This window comes from Aulostomus chinensis, chromosome 9, assembly GCF_037954235.1.
Source record: "Aulostomus chinensis isolate RoL2024-O1b breed Wild chromosome 9, RoL_Achi_v1.0, whole genome shotgun sequence".
Taxonomy (NCBI): domain Eukaryota; kingdom Metazoa; phylum Chordata; class Actinopteri; order Syngnathiformes; family Aulostomidae; genus Aulostomus; species Aulostomus chinensis.
Window position 1 is genome coordinate 22,840,869 of NC_141328.1, and position 27,774 is coordinate 22,868,642.

Sequence of the window (27,774 nt, forward strand, 5' to 3'; positions counted from 1 at the left end):
GCACAATTTCTTCAAAATATCATTAGTTGTCCTAATGTGTGAGTGACCCCCAAACAGACCCGCAGTGGATCAGATTAAGACCCATGAAGAGATAATCCCACGCAATTATGAAATCTGTGAAATTAAGAGGAAATGGAAGTTGAGTGAAGAGAATCACTTAAGCCCTCTGTGACACTGTAACATATAATTCTGCGCCAATTAAAGGTTTGGAGGTATATATATATATATATATATATATATATATATATACACACACACACACACACACTGTTTGGGCTGACGTAGAAGACACACAGTTTGAGTCTACTCATACTTCATTTATGTCAACGATATCGTATTCAACAAAGTTAAATTTGTCAGTGCTGGGCCTCAGCTAACGGGGTGCAAACTCCATTTCCCGTGCGCCGTCGCTTCAGTCGAGCATCTTGGACATTAAGAAATGCAGAATGTTTTCCTGATCTAGAGGAATTAGGGCTGTGACTCTGGATGCTGAACTCAAGCTTTAATAAGTCACGTTAGTTGAGATCAGTTGCAAATCGGGGTGTTCTTTTTTTGAGACTATTATTTTTTTGTGAACATGCCTTACCATAATTTGCGATTTCTGTCTGTATTCTCTCAGATCAGAAGCTGAAATTGGACCCTCTGTGGAACGTTATAATAACTGTTGAATTCGGCTCACTGACTATTTCATATGAATACATCTCTTGATAGTCTTTACCCTCAGCCTTGACAGAAAAAGAAGTATTTCATATCTTAAGACACCATTATTTGTCTCATAGGTTATGTTAATTAAAACCAATGAGCCGTTTTTGATCAACTCTAACCTTGTTGGTGTGAAGGAACAGCAATGTCTTATTGCATGTCATTAAATTCAGCGTCCCAGAGTTTTAACGTCACGGGATGACGGTGACCCCTCAGTCTCATTTGCTGGCAGTAATCACAGCTACCTGTAACAGCCAGACAGCGTGTAGTGTGTATGTGTCTGACTGAATGATGATGATGTTAAGAAGAAGAAGAAGAAGAAGAAGAAGAACTGCATTGAATTTGAAGTCTTGGATCTGAGACGACAGTCAGAATGACTGAGATCAAAGTCAGAGAATGTCATGGAAATATTTGTGACATCACCCAATCCATGAACCCCCTACCCTTGCATTCGCAGCATGAATGTATCATGAACAAGACAAGAAATGAATCTGAATAAACACCCCGTTAGTTGACAAATGCATACAGAGCCCATCTTGAATTCATATTCAAATATTTTATTTTTGTGCTGTTAGCCCTGACCACGTCCCACCCTGGACTCATTTCAACAAACCCCCCTAATAGCACAGGCTCATGTTGTTTTACATTTTATTAATAGCAACATCAGAGTACTAAATGTACAGAGGACGAATCCAATGAGAATCGCATTTACAGTGCTTGCAAATACAGAGCTTAGTAGTACAAGAGTAACCAAATCAAAGTCACCTGGAAATCGAAACGTGTACCAATAACTACAAAAGGAAGAGGTGTGGATCATAAGACACGAAATAAAAGTTATACAACATTTAGCCGTCACAGAGACAGACCGGAGCTCCTTCGTGGAGGTGTGTTGTGTGATGTATGTGTGTTTGTAGATATTATAGTCATAGGTCTTATACAAAAGTTAACAGAGGTACTCATTGATATATTAAACACAAATATAAAAAGTTTTCAGAGTCACAAAGTACAAACTCTTCATTTGTATGGCGACAACACAACTTGAGTCCCTCATGGTGGGTATATGAATTGTGATTGTAGGTCAGCTTTAATGGACATAACCACTGTGTTACCCTCCCCTCCCCCAGTGTGAAGCCCCCCTCCCCCAACCCCTCCCCTCCCAAAATAAAAACAATGCTATACAACTTTCTAAACTTGTGAAATTGAAAATGTTTTTTTTTTTAATTGTTCTTATTTTTGTTTCTTAACACCTCCGTCCACTCTGAATGTTACCATCTCTCTGGGAATAAGAACCAAAACCCCCCCCCCCAAAAAACATTATTTTCCGGTAATATTCTTTGTCCCCAACTCCAGGAATTCTACAGCGTCGGACTTTGCAAGTGAAATGCCGCATAGATTTGGGTCACATAGCAGAGGGATTATGGGAGAATTCTGATACCGCAAACAAAGTGTCTCCGACTTTATTGATAAGCCCTGACAGTGATAGTGCCTTAGCTCTTGAGAGGAGGAAAAAACACGAACGGAAAGGAGTGAGAGCCCTCCGCTTTAAATTCAGCGAGCACACCGCATGTGAATTTCTGAAATGAGGAGGAGGAGAAGCTGTGAGGCGCTACAGTTTTCTGGGATACAAATGGATTCAGTGAAATACATCAGTCTATAAAGATCAGCCTCATCCGTTCCTCGCAGTTGAACTTTTTAATTGCTAAATAAACTATATCTCTGGTGTTCTGCTGAGTCATAGCTGGATGTTTGAGCAACCTGCTACCGAAAAGCCTTTATTAAAATCCCCACCGTCTCACCATCGCTGGTGGCTGTGAAACATGTCACGTCAGACCACAAAGAATTGAACGATCCTGATAGATTGGATTCCTCTCATGTGACTGCTCCTGATGATATGGGAGGGAAGAAAAAAGACAAAAAAAACACCCAAAACATCAAAGCTTAGAGCTCGGAGACGTTCAGCCAACATCGAATTCAAACAATACATGTCAATAAGTGACACTCTGTATGTCTGGCATGCAAACAGGAATCACAGTCGTTGCAGATGAGAGTGCGGGGTATCCTTCATCTTGACAGGAAAAGCCTTGCTGATTGATAGCGTGTTTGTGCTGAAGGGAGCCGAGGTTTTAGTGGGTTGCTGAGGAGACAAAAACAGGAGCCGCAAAATATTCATTCGTTGTCAAAAAGAAAAGGGAAAAAAAAGGCATGTCAAGTCTTTGGTGTCTATTTAAGACTTTTCAACAAGCTCCCCTGGTTCACCCTGCCTGCGCTGCGTTTAGTTAAAGTAGCTGTAACACAGCAGTCTCATCAGCTATCCAGAGATACACACCGAAGAGGCAATGAAGCAGCAAGGCATTTCCTTACATATCAGTTTGGTTTCAGACAGAGATCAAATGTTAAATGTACCCATTAATATCACAGCTGCTAGTTACATTTTTTGCTTTGTCTAATATGCAAAACGAACAGCTCCCCACAGTTTCAATCAACGCGGCACATCTTTTTAGAAAGAAAACCCTCGAAACCTTTTTTATGAAAGTAGAAAACAAAACAAAAAAAGAAAAATGTTGGTTTCAAAGTATCAGAATAAATTAGCCTGGTTTCAACCATTTTCAGTTGGCTCATCACAAGTACCTCCTAGTTCACAGTTATTCAGAAGCTTACGCGCCGCTTCTCAGTAGCGATCGTTGATTGCCTTCGTGACACCTCAGCATGACTTACTTAGAAAAGTGGAATGTCAGGAAACGCTTATGAACCATTAAGGATTAGTAAAACTTGGGTCTAATTTTTATACTTTCCAGCTATCACACTGTTCTTTCAGAGTAAATTTTTATCAGAAGTGGTGGATAAATCCCAAAATGCAACTTTGATGAGGTAAGCATCTGTTTAAGGGTTGCCAAACCCTGCAACTTATTTGGAGTAAACTTGTATCGGGTCAAATTCAAGAATGAATTTTGGCCTTCAGCACTTGCTGTAGTCGTTTGTATTCACAGTATTCTCATGTTACCCCCTTGATGACTTATGATATGTGCTTGCTGGATATCACCTGTTTACTTCAAGTGTATAATTTGATATCACAGATAGAATGGTTGGCAGCAAGAGTCTACAGACATATTAGCTGCTCTCAGAGCCAGGGATTACCTGAAACTTGGTCTTTCACCTGGATGGGCTTGGTTTTGCAGGATGTAGCATTGTTTGCTTCACAATGCTCTGTAAGCTCAATGTATGGAGGTCAGTTTAAAAAAAAGCTATCAAGAATCAAGTCATCAGAATTTCTTCAAGGAAGAATCTTGTTCAGGTTACAATGCGGCATCACGTCCCCTGTATGTTTAATTTTGAAAAAAAGGCAAGTCTATGTACTGTACGTGATGAGATGACCTGATGTGGTGCGATGAGAGGATGCAGGCACACAACGCTCATGACCAACTTATACAGTGCCCAAGTGTGTTTGTCCACCAAAGTCTAGCCCATCAGCGCCCTGGCACGTTATTTTCTTGGGCCTAACACAGTTGCATGTGCAGAAGCATTGAAGTGGACGTGATGTATTTAGGATGTATTCTGATGCTCATGGACAAAAAGGATAAATTCAAGAAGTTTAACACTGTAGATGAAATAATCTGCCCGAAGGCAAGCGGCCAATCCAGTTTTAGGAGTCCAAATTTGGCGATGTTCCATCAGATAACAGAGCCGAGGACTAGAGAGCCCATTCAGAATTCAGTAACATTTGCCTATGCTAGCCCTTACTGATGACTAGTGTGTACGGCAGAGGAGCAAACTTGAGTGTGTTACAGGGTCAAGGACTCCAGGATGCAGAATTTAAGGCACCACTTCCTGGTGAAAGACCAAGTTTTTAGGGAGTCTTAAGGTAGCAGTGCTTCGAGTTAAATGCAAAAAGTTAGCATGCTAACAGGCTCCACAGGACAACACCATGCTGATGCAGAACAGGTGATATTTACCATGTTCAACATGTGAATTTTGTGTATAGCATGCTAGAGGACTCATTATGATTTACCCTCTAAACACCAGGGATATCTACCAAATTTTATAGTACATTAATCTAGTCAAAGGAATAGTGCGGGGAATTATTACCATGGTGACTATCACAGACCATCTAACAGCTGATTTGAGATTTGCAGACTGGACAACGTGGTGGACCAAAAAAGATCTTCATTGCTATTCCTTGAGCAATGTATTTTGAGATAGATAAGGCCCAAGTTGAATTAAACCAGGATTATACTTTTTAAATCTCTGATAAACAAAAAAGAAGTCACACAGCCTCCAACATCATTATCTGTCCCCATGATCTTGGCATTTGTAACGAGGCCAATTTTACACCAAAAAGAAAAATCCAAGCCCTCTTTTCTCTTCAGAATTACATGTATTTTCCCGGTTATCACTGTTCATAAATGCTATTATTCATGTTTACAGTTATTATAGTAACTGAGGTGTCAAATATTAAATTGTCTGGGTATCTGTAGCTAAACAAATATGAAATTAAAATGAAAATGCAACCAAGTTTAAATGAAATGAAGTTGGTTTCTTGGCAGCTACAGTTGGATTTTATACCTTTTATTATTATTCATGTGATGAAACACTGTATATTAGACTTCATGTAGAAATGATGTTTAAGAACAGCAAGTCATTGGTTAACCAGCCACCCATGAATACAGACCAAGATCTCCTCGAACCACTCAAGACTATTATTTTCAGACATTCCAGCTGGAAATCACTGAACTATTGCAGCGTCTACTGAAGTATTATACTGGTTAGCTAAAGATATAATACAAGTACTGCTTGAAAGTGCAGGTTGGAAGCTTGGCACAAGGTTAGTTTTGTGTTTTTAAAAGAAATACCGTTAACTTTTACACATGTAAACAAAGACACTATCCCAGACCTAGCCGAAACCTTCCCAAAAATGGGTGAGGTCTTGAAAAATATAACACACCTGTACACAAATAGAAGCAAATATATAGAAAATACATTTACACGGGTATAATATACATTAAGTTTTCATAACCCTCTGACTATTAAGATAACACTCTTCATTCAAAAATATATATATTATGTCAAAGAAGCAACTCCACAGCCTAACACACACGTGAGGCTGAACTGGTGTGGGTCATTCATGAGTAGTTTTTCATGGTGTGAATGGGCAAAACAGCTTTGCACCACAGTGTTTATGCCAAGCCAACGTGGCGCCTCTTAAAGGCTCGCATTTACAGATACAGATCTCACTGGGACAACCTGCTTTCTTGAATCCTTTAAGGAAGTGAGTATAAGCCCAAAAACCACCTTGGCGAATTACTGGAGATCAACTGTTGACACGCAATAAAACCCACTTCCTTGATCTGTACATATTGCTGTCTACAGCCCCCCCCCCCCCCCCCAAAAAAAAAACGTTTTACAATTGCAGAATTGTATTTGTGCTTTGTACAAACCCACAGCACAATAAAAGTAGATTCCTCGGCGGCTTCCTCAAAAGCTTCAAAGCACAATGGTAATCTCTCCTTTCAAAGCTTGAGGTTGGTAATAAAATCATTGGTGCTCGAAAGTTCTCAGGAGAAGTTCCCCCACCTTAGAAGATCGTTTAAACCAATTTGAGGGGAGCTGATTGGCTTGTCACAATCCCCTTAGTTCAATAATACGCTCAGACAGGGTTGGTTTTGGACATTTAACAATTCTTTCTACTCTATTTCTGCACAATCCCCTTAAAATCTTTACTGTGTGAGCTGAAAATCTAATATACTAGAAAAATGTGTCCATAAACTGGTGTTGGTCTGGAGAGAGCTGGCCATATATGGTGAGGGAATTTCTACCTGCTGACATTTAAAACATATGATGCAAGTCATTTTCATCCTGAGGGACACCCTTTGCATCTTTCACAGCTTTTTTTGTTGTTGTTGAAATCGAGTTTAAAAAGGCAATCTACTGCAAACTGTTGATATTTTTCACCTCATTCGGCCTTGTAGGTTTAAAAGAACAGTTGGGTTGTGATTTTCATTTACTATCGATAGGGGCTGTTTTTTTCTTCAATGTTTCTCTATTTACCATGTAAATTATTTGATTGTGAAACTCATATTGCATCTATCCCACCTTTTCAGCATTGCAGCTCAGACCTGAATCATAACTAGTAATTAGAATTGATCCCAAACGCTTGTTGAACCCAAACTAAAATGTGCAAAAGAGCTAGACAGACCTGAGGCAGTATGAATGTCCTGTCCGGCTCCATGCATGGAACTGTCCTCGCTCAATCTGGACATGAATCTGCTGCAGTTGGATTCGTTGCAGCAGCGAGCTCGCTCTACAGAAATCTTTCATGTATTTTTGCAGTCAGCCAAATCAGGTACAAATCTCACGTAATTAGCATTTGGAACAGGCATCGTATTGGCCCGCGCCAGGTGTATTCAGATGGTTTCTCTTTCTATCTCAGCTCAGATGGGACTATTTAATTAACAGTGCTAAATCCCAAGTGCTGCAAACCTCCATTGTCAGGGCTGTGGCAGACTTTTCAGTGTAAAAAAATAGAAATCACTATTCTGTTTTTGTTTTGTTTGTTTTTTTTAAAATGGGACCTATAGAAATGATGTTTTAAAATCAACTGTTCAGTAAAGCATACACCATTTCTTTTTTTCTTCATTTTCTATCTTCTCCAACTAATAGAACAGTGCTTCATATAAATATCTTTTTTTAGACTCTTTTGCAATACATTTCTTAAAACTATTTCAAAACATATTCAAATACATTTGTAGCATTGTGTAACTTTCACATTTCTTAAAAAAAAAAACAACACAAAAACAATGTAGTTGGTGTCGATACAGGGTTAATATAGCGCTCTTTGTTTTGTCCATCAGTCGTTGTTGAAACTTCCTTCTATCCAGGTTGTGGCACATAGTGGCATTATTGGCACATTGTTCAGAAATACAGTTCATTTTCCACCCACAGCAGCTCCTTGGGTGCCTTTTGTCAAATATTTTTTCCTTGAGACGTCCATGTGTTCACAGTCTTGTTCCACCCGTCCTGTAAATGTACCTACAGTATATATGTTCTACTGTATATCTAAATGACTGTACGTTCCTGGAAATATGGAGAGTTGGCAGCGTTGTGGCTGCTCTGCTTGTCATCTCTAGAAAAATAAATATCTTCACCAGTGTCCAAAGAGATATCACGCTATTTTACAAAAGAAGCTGTTTTTTTTTTGTGTGCATGTGTGTGTATGTGTGTGTGTGTGAGTGTGTGTGTGTGTGTGTGTGTGAGTGTGTGTGTTTGTGTGTCTGTTTCTTGTTTCCAATTGGATCCTGTGGAGATGTAGAGAAAAAAATTACAATTACCTCTTATTATCAAATATAAAACAAGCAGGACTAACAAGAACACTACTAATAACACGTGGGAAGTGGCATCCATCGTTGGCTTGGAAAAAAAATGCCTTAAACAAGATTAAAAAAAATGTCCAATATTTTCTAACCTGGACCCTATTTTTCTACATTTTCGGGTCAAAATGATTGATGGGGACAATAAATGCTTCCAACAGCTGCAATAATGTTATACAGCAATCCGTCCAGCAGGGTTGTACGATATGGACTAAATCCTATATCCCAAAATAGGTCATTTTATATCCTTATAAAGCGATAGGTCCTGATGTAGTATGTTTTCTTTGAATTCCGTGAAAACAATGTTTAAAAAAAAAAAGAACCACGTTTAATGACTAGTTTGATCATCTGGTGAACAAAATACAAACAGAAGGCAATTTCTCCTCTCTTATTTGTGACACTGAGCAGAAGGACTGTCACCAATGAAAGGAACACATCACGCTGTGGAAATATCCAATGGTGCAGCCGGTAAATAATGGTGTCTATATGAATATCAAATATAAATAAAAGGAAAATACAAAAAGAATTTCATTTCACATTCATTGACTGTAACAGGTAATCAAGCTGAAAACTGCCGCTAATAATTTATATACCGGTCATGGATGAATATGTATTGAGAATGAGGTATTTGAATGTGAAGACCATCTACAGTCATTTGTGACAGAATAAAATGACAAGACAGAAGGAGGAGTTTGAATCAGCAGCAGCAGTGGAGAACCATGATACTGGTGATCTGCATGAGTGCAGCAGTGATGAGAGCTCACAACACTGTCAGGGCGTCAGTGGTTTCACCCTCTGATCGTCATTGCTGTGCTTGAGACGTTCTTTCATGTGACCAAAATAAACTGGAGGAGACAGCCAGGACCAGAGGGATCATGGGAAACTATCCATCCAGTCTTCAGTTACATGTCAGACACACATCTCTCTCAGTAGCATCCTTTCACACACTGTTCATAACAATCTAAGCCCGTCAACAGTAATAGCAAGCATTTTAAAAAAAAATTTCTCAACATTGAAACAATTAAAAAAATGTTGGTTCCTTAAAACCATTTGACCCCAAAACACTGGAAAATGAGGCCAAGGCTGAAAAGTACTGGAGTTTTCCTTTTAAGGTGTTAAAACGCTGTAATTTAAAGACTTTCTGCACCAAACATATACACATAAGCTTTGTAGATATAACAAGGGATCTTGTGTCTTTAGAATGCAGCACTGAGAGCTGGGCTATGTGTGCAGAGCTGAACTGACTGAGACTAATGTGTGTCCAGACATCGGCCTGACGCTGTCCTCTCACTACACTACCTGCAGGCAATCTATTCCTTTTAAAATCTGGGTCAATAGCTGACGTTACACCTCCCCCCAGGCCTCCAGCTACACTTTGGGGCCAGAGCATGTGTTTAACTTTCACGCTTTGCATTTAAAATGCGGGCCATTCTGGCATATATTAACCATGCATAAAAATATGTCACGAATCAAATGACAATGCCCTTTAACTCCAAGAAATGTTGCAAACAATGTGATTTGTGAAGGACAAACTAACATAAGAGTGTAGCTTGTTTACACTGAATTGCCGAATTTGATTCCTCAATCCTCGCACAGCAGAGGAGGGATAAGTGTGTAATTGTGTGGCAAATAAACATATGCCAAGTTGACTTCTATTCCCAAAGTGGGGCAGCATCACCACTGGGATGGAGGTGGCTAAGGCTCAGGCAATGATATGCAAGGCAACATAACGAAACAGTGCCTACCAGAGCAGGAATTCAGGAAGTCTCTTCCACCCACAGGAAGTGAACAAGGCCTTCAGCTCGTCAACAAGAGATCTCAAACCATTTCTCCGACACAAAGGCCACAGGAATCAGTTGTCTTTCGGTGGGGGAGGGCCTGTGAGGTTAAAGAAAATAGAAATATGTGAATATGATGCAGTTTGATTGGCGTATGTTGCGGTGCTGCACAGATAAGTCAACTGTCAACCTCCTACATGACCTAATAATCACCTCAGTTAGCCGATGGTGTCACTAATATCAGTCACAAACAGAAGAGGAGGTAAGAATCCTTCATCTGTCAGTGTAAGTCATATTAAACATGAGAAACGCCACCAGTCAACAGTCTTCGTGACTCTTAATGAATAATTCAAGACACTTGAGACTATTTGCAGCAGATGAATGGTCCTTCTCCCCACTGCCAGCGTAATGAATCTGTTGCCTGGTTTGGATACAATAAGTAAGTGTGACCATCTTCTCTTGGCCAGCAGCTTGCAAGACTGGTACTGTTATCCACTCAGACAGTAAACACTGTCAAAACTCCACAAAGCTTGTTTTCAGACCACACATAACATGATTAAGGTATAATACCACAATAGGCAAGATTTTAATGTAAGACATGTCTGCCTTGTCAGTTTAAATCACAAAGAGGGACACGTCTTCACCCACAAAGAGAAACGATTTAAACTCAGAGTGAAACACGAGTGACTCACCAATGTTACATCTCTCGCCTCTCTCTCTCTCTCCTTTGGTAAAACAGCACAGATTGGATGGGCTGGTGAACACCAGTGGGCTTTTGTGCAGTTGGCTGATATCACATTACAAGACTTCTGGGTACTGAAGTTCAATTTCAAAGTATTTTACCTGTCTGCAGTTTCAAATGCTGTCAGAAATATCCATCAGACAGAAAATGGCACTGTAGAGACTTTGCACCCTGTTGCACTACGTCTACGAACTGACTCATTACAAGAAAACAGAAATACCTTGTAGATTTTTTTTGGGGGGGGGGGTGCAGTTTCAATACACAGAGGTAAAAACGCACTTGTCCAGCACTCCAGATATCAGGCAGATGGACATGGATGGATCTCATAGACAGGAGCAACCAGTTTACATGTGGATTTCCCTCACAAAGGTCATCACTGACATCACTATTTTGCCACTTTTCACACTTGCACGATGTGCGTCTGTCACCTACATAAATGATGGCTCCACTCAAATGTATCTACAGTCCAATCAAACAAAGAGAATCATGGAGGCATTCAGCAGTTTTCAGCATACCTGTTTCCATTGTAAGCAGTCTTGTAGACGGGTGTCTGCTGGATCATCTCATCGGTGTAGATGGGCACGGCAGTCCGAACACACTCGTGAGAGCACTGCAGGCTGTCATTGTAGGCAGTGAAGATGTCCACCTTGCTGGGCACCCTGGCCGGGGTGAAATCTGTCAGGTTCTGGCAGCTTTCTTCCTGCTGGTGGATCTTTCGCTGATGGCTATTGTGGCGACCATTTCCAGACTGTGCACAGCTACAAAAACACGCACCAAAGACAAGAAACAAACATAAAATCATACCTTGTGCCTTTGGTCAGCCATAATGATGTCGAACAAAGAGTGAGCTTCTATTTGTGCTGTTTTCATGAGTAAAAAGTAAAGGAATCTTTCCTACCAGTTTTTAAGGACGAGTGTTGTGATCAAGGCTGCTATAACCATAATGAGAGACACAGTGATTGTGATTATCTGGTGAACTGCCAAACCTGCGAGGAGACAGGAGCAAACACAAGAGCAAAAATTACAATCATTTGAGGGAGAAATGGTCTCGCTCCTGTTGTTCACAGAGGCGAGCGGTGCACTTCACTTCTAATGTTTTCTGTCTGCACCTCCCTCATGTACCCTACAAAGTACCAAGGGCAGTTCACAAAAATGTAGAAGGTGACAAGCCAGAACAATTTAACTCCCCAGTAAGTATTGATGACACTGTCAGCCACTGCTATTCATAATTTAGGAATGACATTAATTATTCTATTACATTATAGCTGACTGTAATGGATAACTAAGTTCAAGTCAAACTTTTCTCTGAGGAGTCATACAACTGATTATTATATGTGATTGGAAGAAGAAAACCCAAAGTTATTGTTTGAATGTATTCTGCCTCAAAGTGAGATCATCCCTGTCGGCTTGGAAATGTAATACTTTTCAAAGAAAGTACTTTTTATGCTTTCTCAAACCCTTTTTTCTCACCTCACAGTACCTCAATAGATTTCCTTTTTTCTTTACCTCTTTTTCTTTAAACTCAAAGTGAGAGCAAATTACTTGATGTGGCGTGTCAAATAAAACATGTCATCAAAATGGGATCCCGATAGGTAGTCTGAGAGCTTTGAAAAGGGAGGCATGGAGTTGCAGGAGAGATGAAAAACACACAAGCATAAAAACTGGTTCGATAGAGCAGGAAATTAGATGCTATTCTCTATTCGGAGAGACAATTTCAAGATGCTGTTAGCGCTCATCACACATCTAAAAATTTTAACAGTTTAAATAAAATAAATGAATAAATAAAACTGCCGAATGGCTTTTTATGATTGAACAGTTAGACAATCACAACAATATAAATTGGATGTTTCTATATGAATCAAAGTTAATGGGACCAATAATGGAGCAGCAGTGCTGGGACCACTCACATCTTGCTCTTTAAATATGAATTTGATTTGATTCAAATTAAAGAATAATCATTATAAGAGACTGACTAAAAATCATAAATGCATTTTAGAAATTTAAATTGAAGGATTTCACCATAAAAATAAGACACCATTTTTAAGGTGGGATTTAAAAAACAAGAAAAAGAAAAAGTAATGACTCCAATAACCTTAGTTCCACAGGCAGGTCGATCAGAGACTGGGGGACTGACTGATTGCAAAAACTCTGCCCCCTTTAGTTTTCAACCTAGTTTCTGGAACATACAGAAGTTTTGGATCCGAGGATCTATAGCTACATGGCTGTTGATGACAGATTAAAAGATCTAAAACATTGTCAGGAGACTTGAATGTGATCATCAGGATCTTGAAATCATCTGCTAAGTTCTGTAAATTCCAGGGTGTTTTTAATTCAACATCCAATAATAACTTAAACTCAAACATTCTGACTGTTGATATAGTACAGAGGTACAATTATTTTTTTTCAAATAGGAGCAACATGTTTCTAGCAAACAGAGGAAAGAGGCTGTAGTATTAGAGGTAGAAAAATACAACACCAAGAATCCCTTGGGCGTCACAGCCTTCTAAGGCCTCTTCTCGGTCTATTGATTTGGATGAAGAAATGGAACCACAGTCTTCTTCTGCCCAAACCCCCTGGCACAAAGCACTGTTGTGCACAGGCAAGACCGCCACCGCCGCCGCAGACACAGGGTTTTGTTTTGAATGTTCAAGAACAATCTGTAGTTCAAACAACAGCGCTAGCGTCGGCAAATGAGCAGGGAGCTCGGGGTACAAGCAACATTTGCATACCAGCCACGAAGCTGATTCCATTTAACCACCTCACGGTTATACATGTTAACCCAATGTTCTGTGCTCCCTTTGTTCGGTAAGATTCAAGAACAAGAGCATTGTTTTTATTAACACTCATAAGACTCTGGTGTGTGCTGATCTCTCATTTTAGCCACAGTAACCTAATCCATGAACACAATCGTGAGGTGCATGTCTGAAACCAGGATTAGTGCATACTGTACCTGTCGCACTGTGGTGTCTGGTTAGCATATGTTTGGGTGAAAGATAGCACATGAGAGCCCCTAAGACACAATGACATGCTACAGCAGGTGGCATGCTACTGGAGGAGGACAAAAAAAGGATAGAAAGCAGTCATGATGAAAATGCCCGTGTGTGCTTTATACATCTCAGCTCTCCATCAGCCAGCTGCCGTGCTGCTGATCCAAGCCAATTTGTCTTCAGCAAGCTCAAAAGGAAGTGAGGCTCAGTCTTTTTGGAGCAGCACACGTCCTCTCGTCTGCCTGCCTGCACAGCCTCCTCTTGGATAATAAACTTCTGTGGGCCAGGCCGTGCAAAAGGCAGGCCAGGTCAACCCTGGATTAATGATATCTCCACCTGGCTCAGGGAAGCCTTACCTTCCCAGCGCAATCAGAGTCCCTTGCTTCAGCAAAGGCACATTAACTTATCTGGTTAGTCATTTGCATTTCCCTCACATCTCTCGCTCTCTTGCCCGTCTCTGACTGACGTCAAGGCTGTGCCCAGTTATAAATTAACATCTGTCCAAGTTCAGGCATAATAGAGCTCGCCCCCGACCTTGATCAATAGCTGAGGTCCCTACTGAGAACTGTTTCATTTTACATTGATGTCAGAGTGAAAGGGGCACTTCCCAGACAGGAGATTTCAAATCAAAAGCTGCTTTTTGTCCTTTAAAACCACCACTGATTAAATCACATTTAGAAGCGGCATTAGTCTGTGTCCTAGCCCTCCCTCCTTGACACTTCTCTGTCCATCCAAAGGCAGCCAGGGAAAGTTCTGGGTTTAATCAAAAATGGTGAAAAAGTGCATGCAGTAATCTACAATATGGCTGAATGTGATGTCAGCCAACACAACACACACTACTTAGCTGTTCTTTCCCTTTGACTGGCTGATGTCAGGATGCTGTGTGTAGATGACATCTTTTCAGGATATTAAATGTAAATTACACATTAGGGCCACAGGCACCCTGTTTCCCATCATCCTCCAGTCACACCTCTTCTGTTCCAGCAGCTCTGCTGGTCCAAAAGATCTGCACTTTTTTCATGGCAGTGACAAAGGATCAAATCCTTGTTAGTTCTCCAACTTAGTGGAAAAGGTCAATTCACTGTCTGCAGCTGATCAAACTCACAGTTGCTTGAAGTTAGTGTTAAGCCACTGATGGGACACAGAGCAGAAGAACCACTGCAACCAACATCAGGACGTTAGCTGGGCTCAGCAGCAGACCAGTGGCACCACCAGGGAACTGATACTGACCAAACCAACAGACCATAGCAAAACCTAAACGTGGACACAGCCAAACAAGGGACTATTTCACTTAACGTCATGTGTATGTATTTGTGTTGCTGTCGTCTTTCTTAGCTCTATTGTTAGCTACAGCTCACAGACACTCTGCTGCTGCATGCAAACTAACAGTTGTATTTGCAGTAACAAATGGATCACACTGGGGTCGGTGGAACACACGAATGGCCTCACAATCAACTAGACGACCTCAAGATCTCAAAACCTTCTTGCTTCCTTATTACCACTGAACAATTAATTTAAACATAGCCAACTATTTTTCAAATCACAGGTAGGGAAAATATCTGTTGATTATGTGTAAAATACCACTAAAAATTAAATATCCTGGCGCTGAATAGAAGTCGGTCAACCCAATTCTGCAGACAAGAAAATTTGTAATCTGATTTAATGGGCTTTTCAATGAAAATGAGACAAATTATGTTGAAATGCACTTTCCCATTATGTTTTTTTATAGCTACATTTTTATAAAATGTTACCTTTATAACTTTAACTTGAATACATCATACAAAAGATGCAGTGCTTTGACATAAACAAACTAAGACAATGATAGACAATAAGTTCTATGTTACAAAATTTATTTGAGCACGTCCTGATGGAGGACCAACAAAAGCAAACTAAGGGAAAAAAATGCACAAGTGCACATGCTGGTTGGATATTGTACAACAATGAAAGGGATGCCAAACTCTCCCACTAAGGACCTCCCAAATCCTACAACCTTTGTACTGATGTGATAATTTTGGTAGTTTGTTATTATAATACATGATTAACTAGACTTCCAAACAAAAGCTTAAGTCCATTTTCACGCTACTGAAACTGTTGATCTGGGAGGTCTGTTTTCCAGGGTGGCACATGAGTTTGATTGAAAGTCCAGTATTTGTGTGTATTCTCAGCCATCCAGGTCATCGCAATTCTCCAAAATAATCAATTTAGGCAACTGGACTCACCTCTTGTAAGGTGAGTCCAGTTGCCTAAATTGAAGAATTTGATTGAAAGTAAATTACACTGTATTAGTTAATATGATGAATTATTTCCAATAATCATTGATTTTCTTTTCCCGATTACCAAATTAAAATGGGATTTTTAACCTCAACCCTCACCATATTTTCCTAATACAGCTCATTTATGATAAAATGACACAGAGAACGTGAGGTCCAAGACCCAAAACGCCAACATTAACTCCATTATAACCTCATTTTCAGGGTGCTGCGTTTAAGGGTGCAGGAATAATAGAGCAGATAATGACATGGGTGACAAATCTAAGTGCACAGGGTGGTTCTATTTTCATCCTGAGCTGCCAGTTGGAGAGAGGGACATTTGGCCTGGCAATGTAAAACTCATTGTGTCCTGGCAGTCAGGGTGAAAAATCACCCTTGACAGTCACCTTGCTTTACAGATTCCCGGGTAGGTTTTGTTTGGTGAGAAGAGACAGATATAGTAGATTGAAAGAGAGGAAGGGAAGGAAGAAGGGAAGGAAGGCAGAGAACATGGGATAGAGATTATGACCTCTAGGGCAGCAAGATTTGAGTTCCCAGCAAAGCATCAGGCAAGAGATAAATGACATTTTCCGGCATCTTTCCGACCATGACAGTGTGATGAATGGGTGAAAAAGAAGCATGGTGGAGAAACGGAGTCTCCCCTTGCTACCAACTCTTAATGAAAGTTGATGCAGAAACTCAGTGCGGGGTCATAAATATGTTTGCTGTGGTCCTAACTGCCCATGTCCTTAGCAGAGATATCAAAGCATAACGTTTTTCATGCAACACTGGTACTGGGTGTAACTGTATCTCCAGTCTACCCCTGGTGATCAAGGCATTACCGTTTCATGGCCTCGGGTGTTTTTACAGTCCATATTGCAACTTGAGATCACAATTACTTGGGAAAATGTTAAATGTTTGTGTCTTTAGCATCTGATGTAGAATAATTGTCCTTAATTCTGATCCTTACAGGCTATGGTGTTATTGGTCATCTTTCAAATGTACACCAATGTCATCCGCTGGAAAACAATCACAATAATTTGTTCAATGACTGACTAGAACCATCAAGTTGGGGTAAATTTGATCATCTGGTCCCATAACTTCAATTGATTTTAAAAGTCTATATTTTCTGTGTGTTAATTCCTGCAACTGAGGACTTTTATACATTCAATCTCACCAAGCCAATATTCTTTTGACTTTTTTATGCCATGCTTCTGTAAATAAAACCTTTAAATGATTTTTGATACCAGATGTGTGTGGTCATTGTGACCATGGGCCCAGTAATCTGTGTGTCGGGGGATTTGGTTTTCCTTTGGAGGTTCACTGAGATCTCACCTAGTTCTGATGCTCCGAACCACCATAAAAGCCTTCATCCCAGTTCTCTAAGAGTGTCTCTCCTCATACATTACATTTGGTCTTTTTTCTCTTCAACACCCCCACACATACACACACACACAAATTCTTATACACACACTCATGTGTGCTGTTACCCCACACTGTCTTTTTTAATTTCCTTCCCATGAAAAATAAATAGAAAAGGCTGGTATAATTTACTGTCTCTAATTTACAGTTGCATTAATCAACAGCAAAACAGCAGATTAAATGTGAAAACTGTAGTAATTCAGCTAATTGTAGGGGATCCTGAAACGGCACACGCCTGTCTCACAAATGTCACCCGCTGACCAGAGGCCGGCGTAATTAAAAGCTGCTAAAATTAAGAAAATTGCTGACTGAACCAGAGATAAGTGTTTGATTCTGAGTTGAATTTCGTAGAGTATTTAATATCCGATTAATTCAATTTGCACGTTAAACTGAAGCACTCAAATGGATTTCAGACATCATTTTTTATTATGTACACCTTCATGTGACTGCACCTCTCCCTGTGCAAGACACATAAATGTAGCAATGTGTTTGCTTACCTGTCTGTACACATACAGACTGAATAAGCCTCTTAATTTATTGGTTCATTCTAATAATATTTGACTATACTGTAATACTTGACAGCATCCCCCAAGTAAAAAAAAGAATTTTTGGTATCAAACACTTGAATATTTGCATATATTAGGAAATAATCATATTTCTTTGTGTTTCCCCTCTCATGACCAGGATAATCAAGTCAGCTATTGCCACAAGAACAACAACAACGAACCCCCCAAAAATGGATCCAGCGTAAATTCAGAGCTCAAACAAGAATTGTGGTAAGAAGATCAGTCAGGTCTGGATCACATGAGTTGATCAGAGTGTGAATCAGGTGAGCAGCCAGGTGAGGAAGTATTAGATTACTGGGAAATCAGGGCAGGCTGAGGTTATTCTGCAGGGACTGTTAGGTAGCACGGTCTGAAATGACAAAACAATGAAGTAAAAGAATTCATAGCACTCATGAGGAAATAATGTGGTTTCACAGACACCTCTCCATGTAAAATGATGCTTTTTTTTATATGCCCCTGATTTCATGGGTTCTTCCGCACTCCAGGCTACAGCCTTCCACCAGGTTTGAGAAAACGGTATAATTTTGGCATCCTGCTGACATGCAAGGAGGCCTGACTTCCTTGACGAGGAAATGATGTGAGAAAATCTGAACTATAGGCATAGTTTGTCATCTAAAAATGCCCCACATAAGAATGTATGAGGAGCAATAGTAGACACATATGAAGAGAATGTAATAACAAAAGAACAATATGAATTAGTTAGTATCAGTGGCTAAAGTTTAGTGTTTGTATGCCACACCAATATGAGTGGTAAGCCACAGGCATCCAGCGCTGAGGGCCATTTAGAGCTAATGGTGCCGACACCCACACAGTGTTGGCTTAAAAGCTCTTGAAAAATGTGGGAAAGACCCCTCATTTGTAAAATGTCGTTGCAGCTTGCAAAGATTGAGCCACCTCCCTCCTACGCACCAGATTTGTACATATACATTTGTACAGTAGATATGTATTTAATACACCTTAATACACTTAAAGACGCTGTCTCCCAGAGCCAAGCACCTAAACGGGACAGGTTGGGGGAAGATTCTGTCAAAGGCGGGCTGCTGGAAGTTAGGAATTGCCAATTAACGCTGGTGTCAAAGTGTCAATCTATGCTGATTTGCACTGAGTCGCTGAGCAATCTAGAACACTTATTGAGGAGGTGAATGCTGAGAGAGAAGAGTGGGAGAGAGAGAGAGAGAGAGAGAGGAGAGCGACGGGAGGGAAAGGTTGAAGAAAGAGGGATCACAAACAATTACTCTATATGCTTTCTCACTTATTGTCAAAGGCATCACTGAATAATTCAGTCAGGCTGCACACAGCAAATGCTAAAATGACCAAAAAAGAGGCAGCTAAAGTATATTGCTTTTATGATGGCTTCCCCTGTGCAGTGCGCCTGCCTGTATTAGGAAGAGTAAGGAAATGGCTCATCCTATAAACAACAGTCAAATGGAAACGGCTCTAATTTCAAGGTCAGTATAAAACTGCTTCAATCAAACCATCACTTGGTGGCAGGTGATTTTCTGTTTGTTTTTTTTAGCTGTCAGAGCTCAGCTCAACTGGTTAACACTTGAATAGTTTGGGAATTATGCATGCACTTTGCATAATTTGGATTCTTATGCTTAGAACACCTCTGTTTGTCCTGTCAAGTCATGCTGTTCAACAACAGTGAAATCTCTCAGAAACCCATTAAAAAGAGGTCATATTAAAATTCGGCTGTCCTTCCTTATTGACATAACTGTGCGCTGTATCCAAAACAGTGTGTCTGTCAACATCTGCACTTCTCTTCCTTTAGGCATATATGTCAAGCCATGAAGAAATTGTTGAGCAGCAGAAAAACAGAAAGTAAAACAGCATCTGGCCTCTTCATCTCCTCTTGGCTGAGTTTTCTGTAAATCAGGGGAAAGGGGGTGTGACTCTACACGCCTGTCACCAGGCATCAGCATTTAAGTCCAGATTTAATGCTCGAGAAAAGGAGTTTCATTTTTGCCCACTTTATTGAGAGTCAATACCGAGAGTAATGGCAAATTAATTGCATTGCCATGGTAACGGTTGGAAAGAGGTTTTTCTCTGTCTCTGCGTGTCTCTCGCTGTTGAGGAGGCTGTATTATACGCCTCTACAGGTCTATCATGGGTCAAAATGCTGCAATACAATGTTCACTGAGCGCACTTCTTTAAAAATAGATTCTGAGACACTTAACATACATTTTAAATGTGTTCACTTTGCGCTCCATTCGACTTCCTTTATTCACTACATTCGTTTAACCCCACTCTCTTCACAGATATGGTAATGTGAGTCAAATCAATCCATTCTTTTCTTCTCCTACACTGCATTGTGTCACCTATTTTGAATAAACTATTTCAGGAGGCCACAGGATCTATCAGTTACTCAACACAAACTTGTAATAAGAAACCTTGTGACGCTGCGCCCGTCTAATAAGCCCCAAGTTATCAGTAGTAGCTTTACTGACTGCAGGTTTAATCATCTCATATCCATAATGGAGCTGACAACTCCATCTGCATGCAGTAGAGGGGGGTCACAGTTATGAAGGGCACAATCACTGGGAACAATCAGTGAGCATCTGCAGGCACCACAGCTATAACCCTCCACCCAACTCCTCCTTCTCCCACCTCCAGCTGTGAGAGCAGCACCAAAGGGAGCCCTCCACTAAGTCCTCTCCAATCTGCACATTCTCACTGGTGTATTGTTCGGAAATTGCACTTTAAATTTTGTATAATAACTACAAAGACTGAATTAGCCAACGGCCTTTTTTAAAAATAGGACAGTACCTGACTCCAGAATTACAGCAATCTGAGCCATCTAAGGTTACAACTCATTAAACTTCCATGTGCTGACAGATGAGAGTGATAAACTTGTGCATGAAAACTGAGCTTAAATTCAGCAGAATGCAAGAAATCTGTATTAGCAAAACACCTTTTAACTGACTATGGTAATAACCTAGCAGGGCTAATGTGCTTTCTCTAAGCCCCTACGTATTGCTATCATCCCTACCAGGTATCACACAGATAGTGATACTGTGAATTCAATGATAGAGAGCCCTGTGAAATTTGTCTGCACGGTGGAAAACAGGTATAAGATAGAGAGTGAATATCCATTTCTCAAGCCAAAGGAGTTCAAGGAAATGTAAACCAGCATGCAAATAAAGCAGATTTTTGTCAAATGATGGCAGTCCAGGCAACCTAGCACATGGTTGCAACAAACAGGGAAGAAGTGCTTGAGTTGGAAATCTACAACTCTCTACCCGCCCGTTTTTTTTGTGTGGAAATACTTTAAATCGGGAGTTGTACTCGGACTTATGTGCCGGTTTGTGTCAGGAAAGACGACAGCGATGGAAACAACTTGTCAGTCACGTGAGTTTCAGACGAGTTAGATCAGAGGGGGTTTCCAACTCCAAATTTACATGGTTACATTTCAAGTACATGCTGTTTTGTCGGATTTTGCCATTTCCACTAACCACTTTTAATGTAACACTTGTGCACATCAGAACATATGGATGGAAACAGAACTAATGATTGGTTTGCCAGAATATAGCGTTGTGATGGAGCAGACTGCAGATAAGACAGTTTATGGAGTGGAAGCTTTTGATGAAAAAATATTGGGTTAAAGTATTCCTTGTGGGAGGACACCAGCCGTTGCTGCATTACTGCTCTTGGACAAGCCAGTATTAGTGAATAATACCAATATATGCACGTGTCCACGAGTCAACAGTGTATTAATTCCTCTGCCAGCAATCAGGAGGAGACAAAAGTTCTGCAGGTTGAATGAAGAGGCTGTGGATGATCAGTTTGTGCTTGTTGGTCCGTGTGTATTGCGTGTGTTTACTGAGCAGCAAGTACATGTGATGTAATGCTCAGAGACATTAAAAGTTAGGAGGCAAAAAAAAACAAAAATAAAAAATAAAATCCAGTGTGCTCTGAAGCTTGAATTTCAAACTTGACTCTATTTTCATGGTGGAAACAACTGCTACACGCTACTGTCAGAAGTAGTCTGGATTTAAAGACTGTTCACTCTACTTTGATGTCAGAGGGACATTCTGGACTCGCTGCCTCTCCTACTCTCACGATCCTTATATACACAACCACTTGCATTTATGTTTGACAGTGATTTGTACACACCCACACACAGCATGAGATAATTACGTTCATGATACACACGTCACGTGCTGAGAGAAAACACACTAATGGCTTACATTGATGCTGGCTGCCTACAGTATTCGTGAGTCATAGCGAGTTGCCCGTTCAATGCAGGGGCGTATGCACATACAGTAATCTCACAGTTACTGGGAGCCTGACTAATAATGATAAAGATGTTTTTTCACTCAACTTTGTGCTTATATCTTGTTTACTAAAAAAGATGTAGAAGTATCAAATAGTGTTTACAGCTATGTTACACATCTGTGTGCAGCAAATCCCTAATCAAACTTTTATTAATTTCATAAAACACATATTTTTGAACCAAGAGGGTATATTTGATCAGACGATTGAGTAGCTACAGCTGTTATATCAATGTGACATTAAATATTTAATCAGCATTTAAGTAATTATATGAATAGACTCGGTATTTGCTGATTAAAGTAATCAGAACAGGATCAGAGCCAGTGAAACTTGATTGGAACATCTATAAAAGCTCTTTTACAGATTAAATGAAAAGTCTTAACTCTCTAATTTAACAATAATGAATCTTAACAGTTCTACACGTATTGCAGATGTGTCAATTCTACATCCACACTTTTAGAATGAGCTGTGAGTGTGGATGTCAGGGTGGAGGCCTTGATTTCTCCCTGAGGCTTGCAGATGCACGATGAGATAGAGAGAGAAATATGGGACGGGAGAGCAGTTTAAATACACACAGCTTTTTGGGATTAATAACGTGGTGAGGAGATGCAATAAAGTTCAGTGTCGCATGATATGGCTGTCTGATGGTTAACATGATAAACTTGTGTGAAGCTACATTACATTGCAATCTAAGTTACATTTCTTTTCCCTCTCAGAGGGAACAGATCACCTGGTTCACAGCTTTGCATGTTCTCACCCTGCCCCCACTTGCACTGTGAGGATAAAAGTGGAGTGTGTGAGCATTGCCATGAAAAGATCTTACATCATTCACCTGAGATGGTTATCACGATTAATTTGGCGCAACAAATGTAAGCCTGGAGACACAACAATGGAAAGGGAGCTACATATAGTGAAGAAACAGCTGGGCGCTAAATGCACAACACACACTTTAAAAGTATTGTAGAATCAAGACTAAGTCTTCGCATGCAAACATTCATAATGCATGCGCAGTCTTTGTACAAGTCATACATTTTTCATTGTGATACATCTAAATTATCATGGCACTGTGTTCATATAAACCTTCCTTGCTCCCACTCTCACAATGAGCCCGTCTGTTTAAATCTGGAAATGACACAGAATTGTTTAAGTTAGTGTAGCACAAAGGGAAAAAAAATCTTTGAACAGCAGCTATTGTTTTATGGATTTACTCCACACCTACTTAAATCAAAATCAGGCTTCTTGAAAGGATGTTTGTCATCCTGCTCCCAGATCTCATTAATTATTTTAGGTTTTTTTTTAAGCTGCTAAAAACGATGGATATATCTGCATAGGAGATGAATTAGATTAAAGCTGTAGCAAAACAGAATTATAGAAAGAATAATGCTGTGTTATGTAACATCATATATGCTTTTTTTTTCTCTTTACGTGTCCTCTTTCCCCGGTTATTTGTAAAATCCCTTCCCCTTGGGTGAAAAACTGTTGCTGAATTGAATATATGTTGTCATAAATCACAAGCAGAATTCCAGGAGCTACGTTGTTAGGTAAACTGAGGTAATCGCCATTTTCTGACAGTCAGTTCAAGGTGTTTACATATGTTTGTATTAATCAGGCTAAGATTGAATTAATGTATGCACAAACATCCTCAAAGACAAGCAAGATAAGAGGAAGCGACGGAGACAAAGAGGAGCACCTCTCCCGTAATAGTTTCATTTCATCAGCAATCCCGAGCCGTTGCTGTCTGTGTGGTAATTATATCCTGGCTCGGGGCCAGTTTGAGGCAGACATGGGTTAATGTGTTGTGAAGGCAAAGGAAAGTTTTCTACAACAGTTAAGCAGCCAGGCTTTGCAGTGAAAAGCGTTTCAATTCATCTGTTCTGATGAGACACAGTCTGTCTATTGATACAATAATGTGCAATCGCTTGGAAAAAATCAGACCTCTTATTTCCTTCAGCTTTCGGGTTAGTGGTGGTGACGGATTCCCTCCAGAATCCAATATCAAGCCATGGTTTTGAATCGCAGGTGGTCTCTCTCCCTATCAAAATACTGCCAGTTCATTTAATAGCCACTATCAACATAATAGTGTAAACATACTGTATTTATGATGCTAACATTAAAATCCACAGTCATTTTAATTGATGCATCAGACCTTCTGTTTTCTCTCTCTCTTTTTTTTTTTTTTTTTTGCTGACAGGCTCAGGTGATCTCAGCTATGAGATCTACATTTGCTCCTGGTCCTAGATCAGCGAGCACACAGCACAACATCTGACAGACCATCTAAATGCAAATTAAATTCCCTAAATGTTTTATGGCTGAAAAAGCATGAATTTGGCATTTGGAGATAAATGGCCGTAAACACTTATGGACTCAGAATTGAATTGGCTTGTGCACACGTTCCCAAATTTTTCAGCCACAAACCCCAAAAAATAAAGGTACCATTGACTTGTGAACCCCACTAACCCTGTAAGCATTGGAAGCTAAGGAATAAAACAGCGATGACTGTATCCCCAATGGGTACTTCCACAATCGCACAAGTGAACTTGTTCAATAAAGAACCTTTCACATTGCACCAAAAACGTGGGTCAACACCAGTTTTTAGGCATTCTGAAAGGGTCGACTTGGCATTTTGACGCGCATTGACCGACTCGCCAAGCGACCTGGGTCTTTAGGGGCTCAGCTCTGCGCGCCTGCAGTGTGAAAAAGGCAACCTGCGTCGTCTCAGGTTTTACGCGACCTGCTTGTCGCATCCTGATTTTGTCACTGCGCCGCCTGTCAGGCTTCGCCTGTAGCTTCTTCGGCTCCGATAAAAACCATCCAAAAACTCCATCCTCCTTGGCTGCATTAGCGCCCGGACATTTTCCTGCACTGAGTTTGTATGCTTTGTAAAAGTGACAACATTGCAATGCACGCAACAAAAACGCTAACATTCGACTCAACGACGTCCATGTTGTCATTTGTTTACCTCTCAGTGTTCCGCGCACGTTTATGTGTAATGATGACATCCGCGTGATGACGTACAAGAGACAAAAACAAAAGGCACACAGCCCTCACAGCGGGGGTTCAGACCCGGGTTTTCTGGAAGCTTGAATGCGCCCTAATGCTGAGCAACCGCGGATCCAAAAACCTGTGTTGACACACATTTTTCAGTGTGAAAAGGTATAACATCGATTGTGTCTTGTAATTGCAAAGGAATGCAAATGCAAACAAATATTCTTTGGATGCACAAAGAACAACAAACACTGTACTCCCTCTCATGACTGTTGTAAATGGAGCTCACACGAACTGACACAAACGGTGACATGTGACGCATGAAATTAAACATTTTATCATGATAGATTATTCAGCTATACAGTGCCCGGGGCAAGCTGAAGCATACAAATCTTGTTTGCACACAAATAAAGACTATCTTTTGCTGTAAAAAGGGCTAAAATAAGCTATCTATCAAGTGTACCGGGAAGTTCAGGCAGCCTGCATAAAACCACTAACAGCCAATCATCTCCTCTCAGCTTTAGTGCAGCACTTTGTCATCCACAGCTGCAAATGAATCCAGGAGGTTTTTTTTTTTTTTTAACCGCAAGTCTATCTTCTGTTCATTATGCTCACTGAGCTCAAGCTAAAACACCATCCTCCTCCTCAGCTCCTGTTTTAATTCTTGTATATGCCTTTTTATTTTTCCACAATATAATTTGCACAGGTAATGATTGTTTTGGAGAATACTGCTTGACCGTATTACATCTGGCATATGAATATTATAACACATGTAGTTATGGAATTTAAGCTTTTTGCTTATGTTTATCTAAGTGTCCTTCACATCTACATATATATATATATATATATATATATATATATATATATATATATATATATATATATGTATTTAAGACATAGAGGCCCCCCGAATTAAGACATTCTAGTAAAGTTAAGATTAAGACTCTTTAATTATCAATTAATGATTGAACTAAATTGCATTTGATTCCTTGACCCCCCCCCCCAAATTATGTTTCTTGTAACTGCCCTTCACTTTGGGAAACCTGATCTAATATATCTGAGTCAGCAACTACAATCTGTAGGATTTCTAAGCGCATACATCTGTGCCCTGAGCCATTTTTCATTGTAATTGAGTGGGCGGAGGCCAAGGACTTTTGATCGCCCTAACTGTTCGCTGCCTAATTTTATGACATTTATATTAATGCACCAAATGGGAAAGCTTCAATTAGCATAGTGCTTGTTCATAAGTTGTTAAACATGACTTATGTTTAATGACTAGGTGTATGGTCCATTTAAAAAGCAGTATTCCTCAGGACTTAATGAAATGGCAAATCTAATATGCCTGGCTGGGAGGATTGTGTCCACAGCATAGAGGGACTGTCCATAAAAGCCCCATATTCACATGTACAGTATTTCAGGCATGGGGGCAACAATATGATCAAGGACATTCTCTGGGAATCAAGCATTCCTAAAGCTGTAATATCATAATTGAAAAGTAGATCATTACTGCAGACCATTACTCATGGGCAATGAGAGTGGAAAGAAAAGGCTCGTGAGGCATGCAAGAAAATAGTTATGCAACAACTTGAAATGAGTCATTTTTATTTTGTCTGTTTTTAGCTTTTTTTAAATCCAGTTTTCTTTCCAATTTGGAACACCCTATTCCCTGTGCAAGGCATCGATGCATCACGTTGCCAGATACATCTTTTCAACTGCCAGCAAGGAGCTGATCCGACATGTGGAATGCAAGTGAATTTTCCCATTATCCTTCAAGATCCTACTGCCATGAACATACCCCCACGATCCCCTATATGTGTATCATGCAGGAGGTTGAACAATGTGATCCAACACCAGCTTTCAACATGCATGAATGATCACGTTTGGTGAGACACTCGAACAACTGCAGGGACCATCACTGGCAACCCTGGTGGTATTGAGTGATCCTTTGCCCCTGAGTGATGTATGTTCCATTGAAAGCGATGTTTTGTTCCGCGTTACATTCCAGACTTCTGAAGATGAAGAGGATGACAGGCACATACAGCAGTATGTGGATGTTTCTTTAGTTTTAAACAACAAAATCAACCATTTCTATTCTAGTCTTTTAATTTATACACCCATCGCGGGGACATCTGTCAGGTTGATCATTTTTCACATGTAGATTATAATTTCTGAATTTATTAGCTCTACACAGGGCTTAATTTGAGCCGGATCCTGCAGGAACAAGATCCGGCACCTCTGAATTTTGGCCTCCCTGTGTTCCGGTACTTATTTGGGCAGATCCGGTACCTCTTGTATTAAAAGAAAATATGAAAACGCTGTACAAATGTTTAAAATACAACAATAATGTGCATAGATACATTTACAGACCAAATCCTTAGAATTTCATGTTGTTTCTTAAGATTCAACGTCATTTGAAAGAGTCGGAGATCTGTTGATGCACTGATGCCAACAAACCACGCCCCTGACACAAACAAATAACCTTTCGAAATTCGCCGCCTCTGAGGAGCAAGCAGAGAGGAAATAAACAGTTACTATTTCAACGCCAACATGTCAAAAAGAGAAAAATTTGCTGTTTTTTCAAAAAGAAGGAAGAGTCGCATGACGCTTAAAAAGGAGTCAGAAAAACCTCCACAAGCGGCGACGAGGGCAGCTGCAGCGGTCATGTGGACGATCAAAATTGGCTGCCGCAGGAGGCTAGCGCCACCACAGC

At 40.2% G+C, this 27,774-nt stretch overlaps 1 protein-coding gene across 3 annotated transcripts in view; it reads right to left on the reverse strand.

Annotated features, from left to right (window-relative positions):
- Nucleotides 1-1,872: 1,872 nt before the first annotated feature.
- The window catches only part of ajap1 (adherens junctions associated protein 1), a 52,480-nt gene continuing 26,578 nt past the window's right edge, over nucleotides 1,873-27,774 (reverse strand). For 2 of the 3 annotated variants that reach the window (XM_086214315.1, XM_086214314.1), the window contains 4 exons: nucleotides 11,482-11,569; nucleotides 11,099-11,341; nucleotides 9,809-9,941; nucleotides 6,085-7,991 (listed from right to left, as the gene is read on the reverse strand). In XM_086214315.1, coding sequence (XP_086070441.1) covers nucleotides 9,869-9,941; nucleotides 11,099-11,341; nucleotides 11,482-11,569 — 404 coding nt within the window. In that variant the 3' untranslated portion in view covers nucleotides 6,085-7,991; nucleotides 9,809-9,868. Of the gene's footprint in view, nucleotides 2,837-6,084; nucleotides 7,992-9,808; nucleotides 9,942-11,098; nucleotides 11,342-11,481; nucleotides 11,570-27,774 lie in introns of those variants that run through there. The other variant, XM_086214316.1, reaches the window with a different exon arrangement.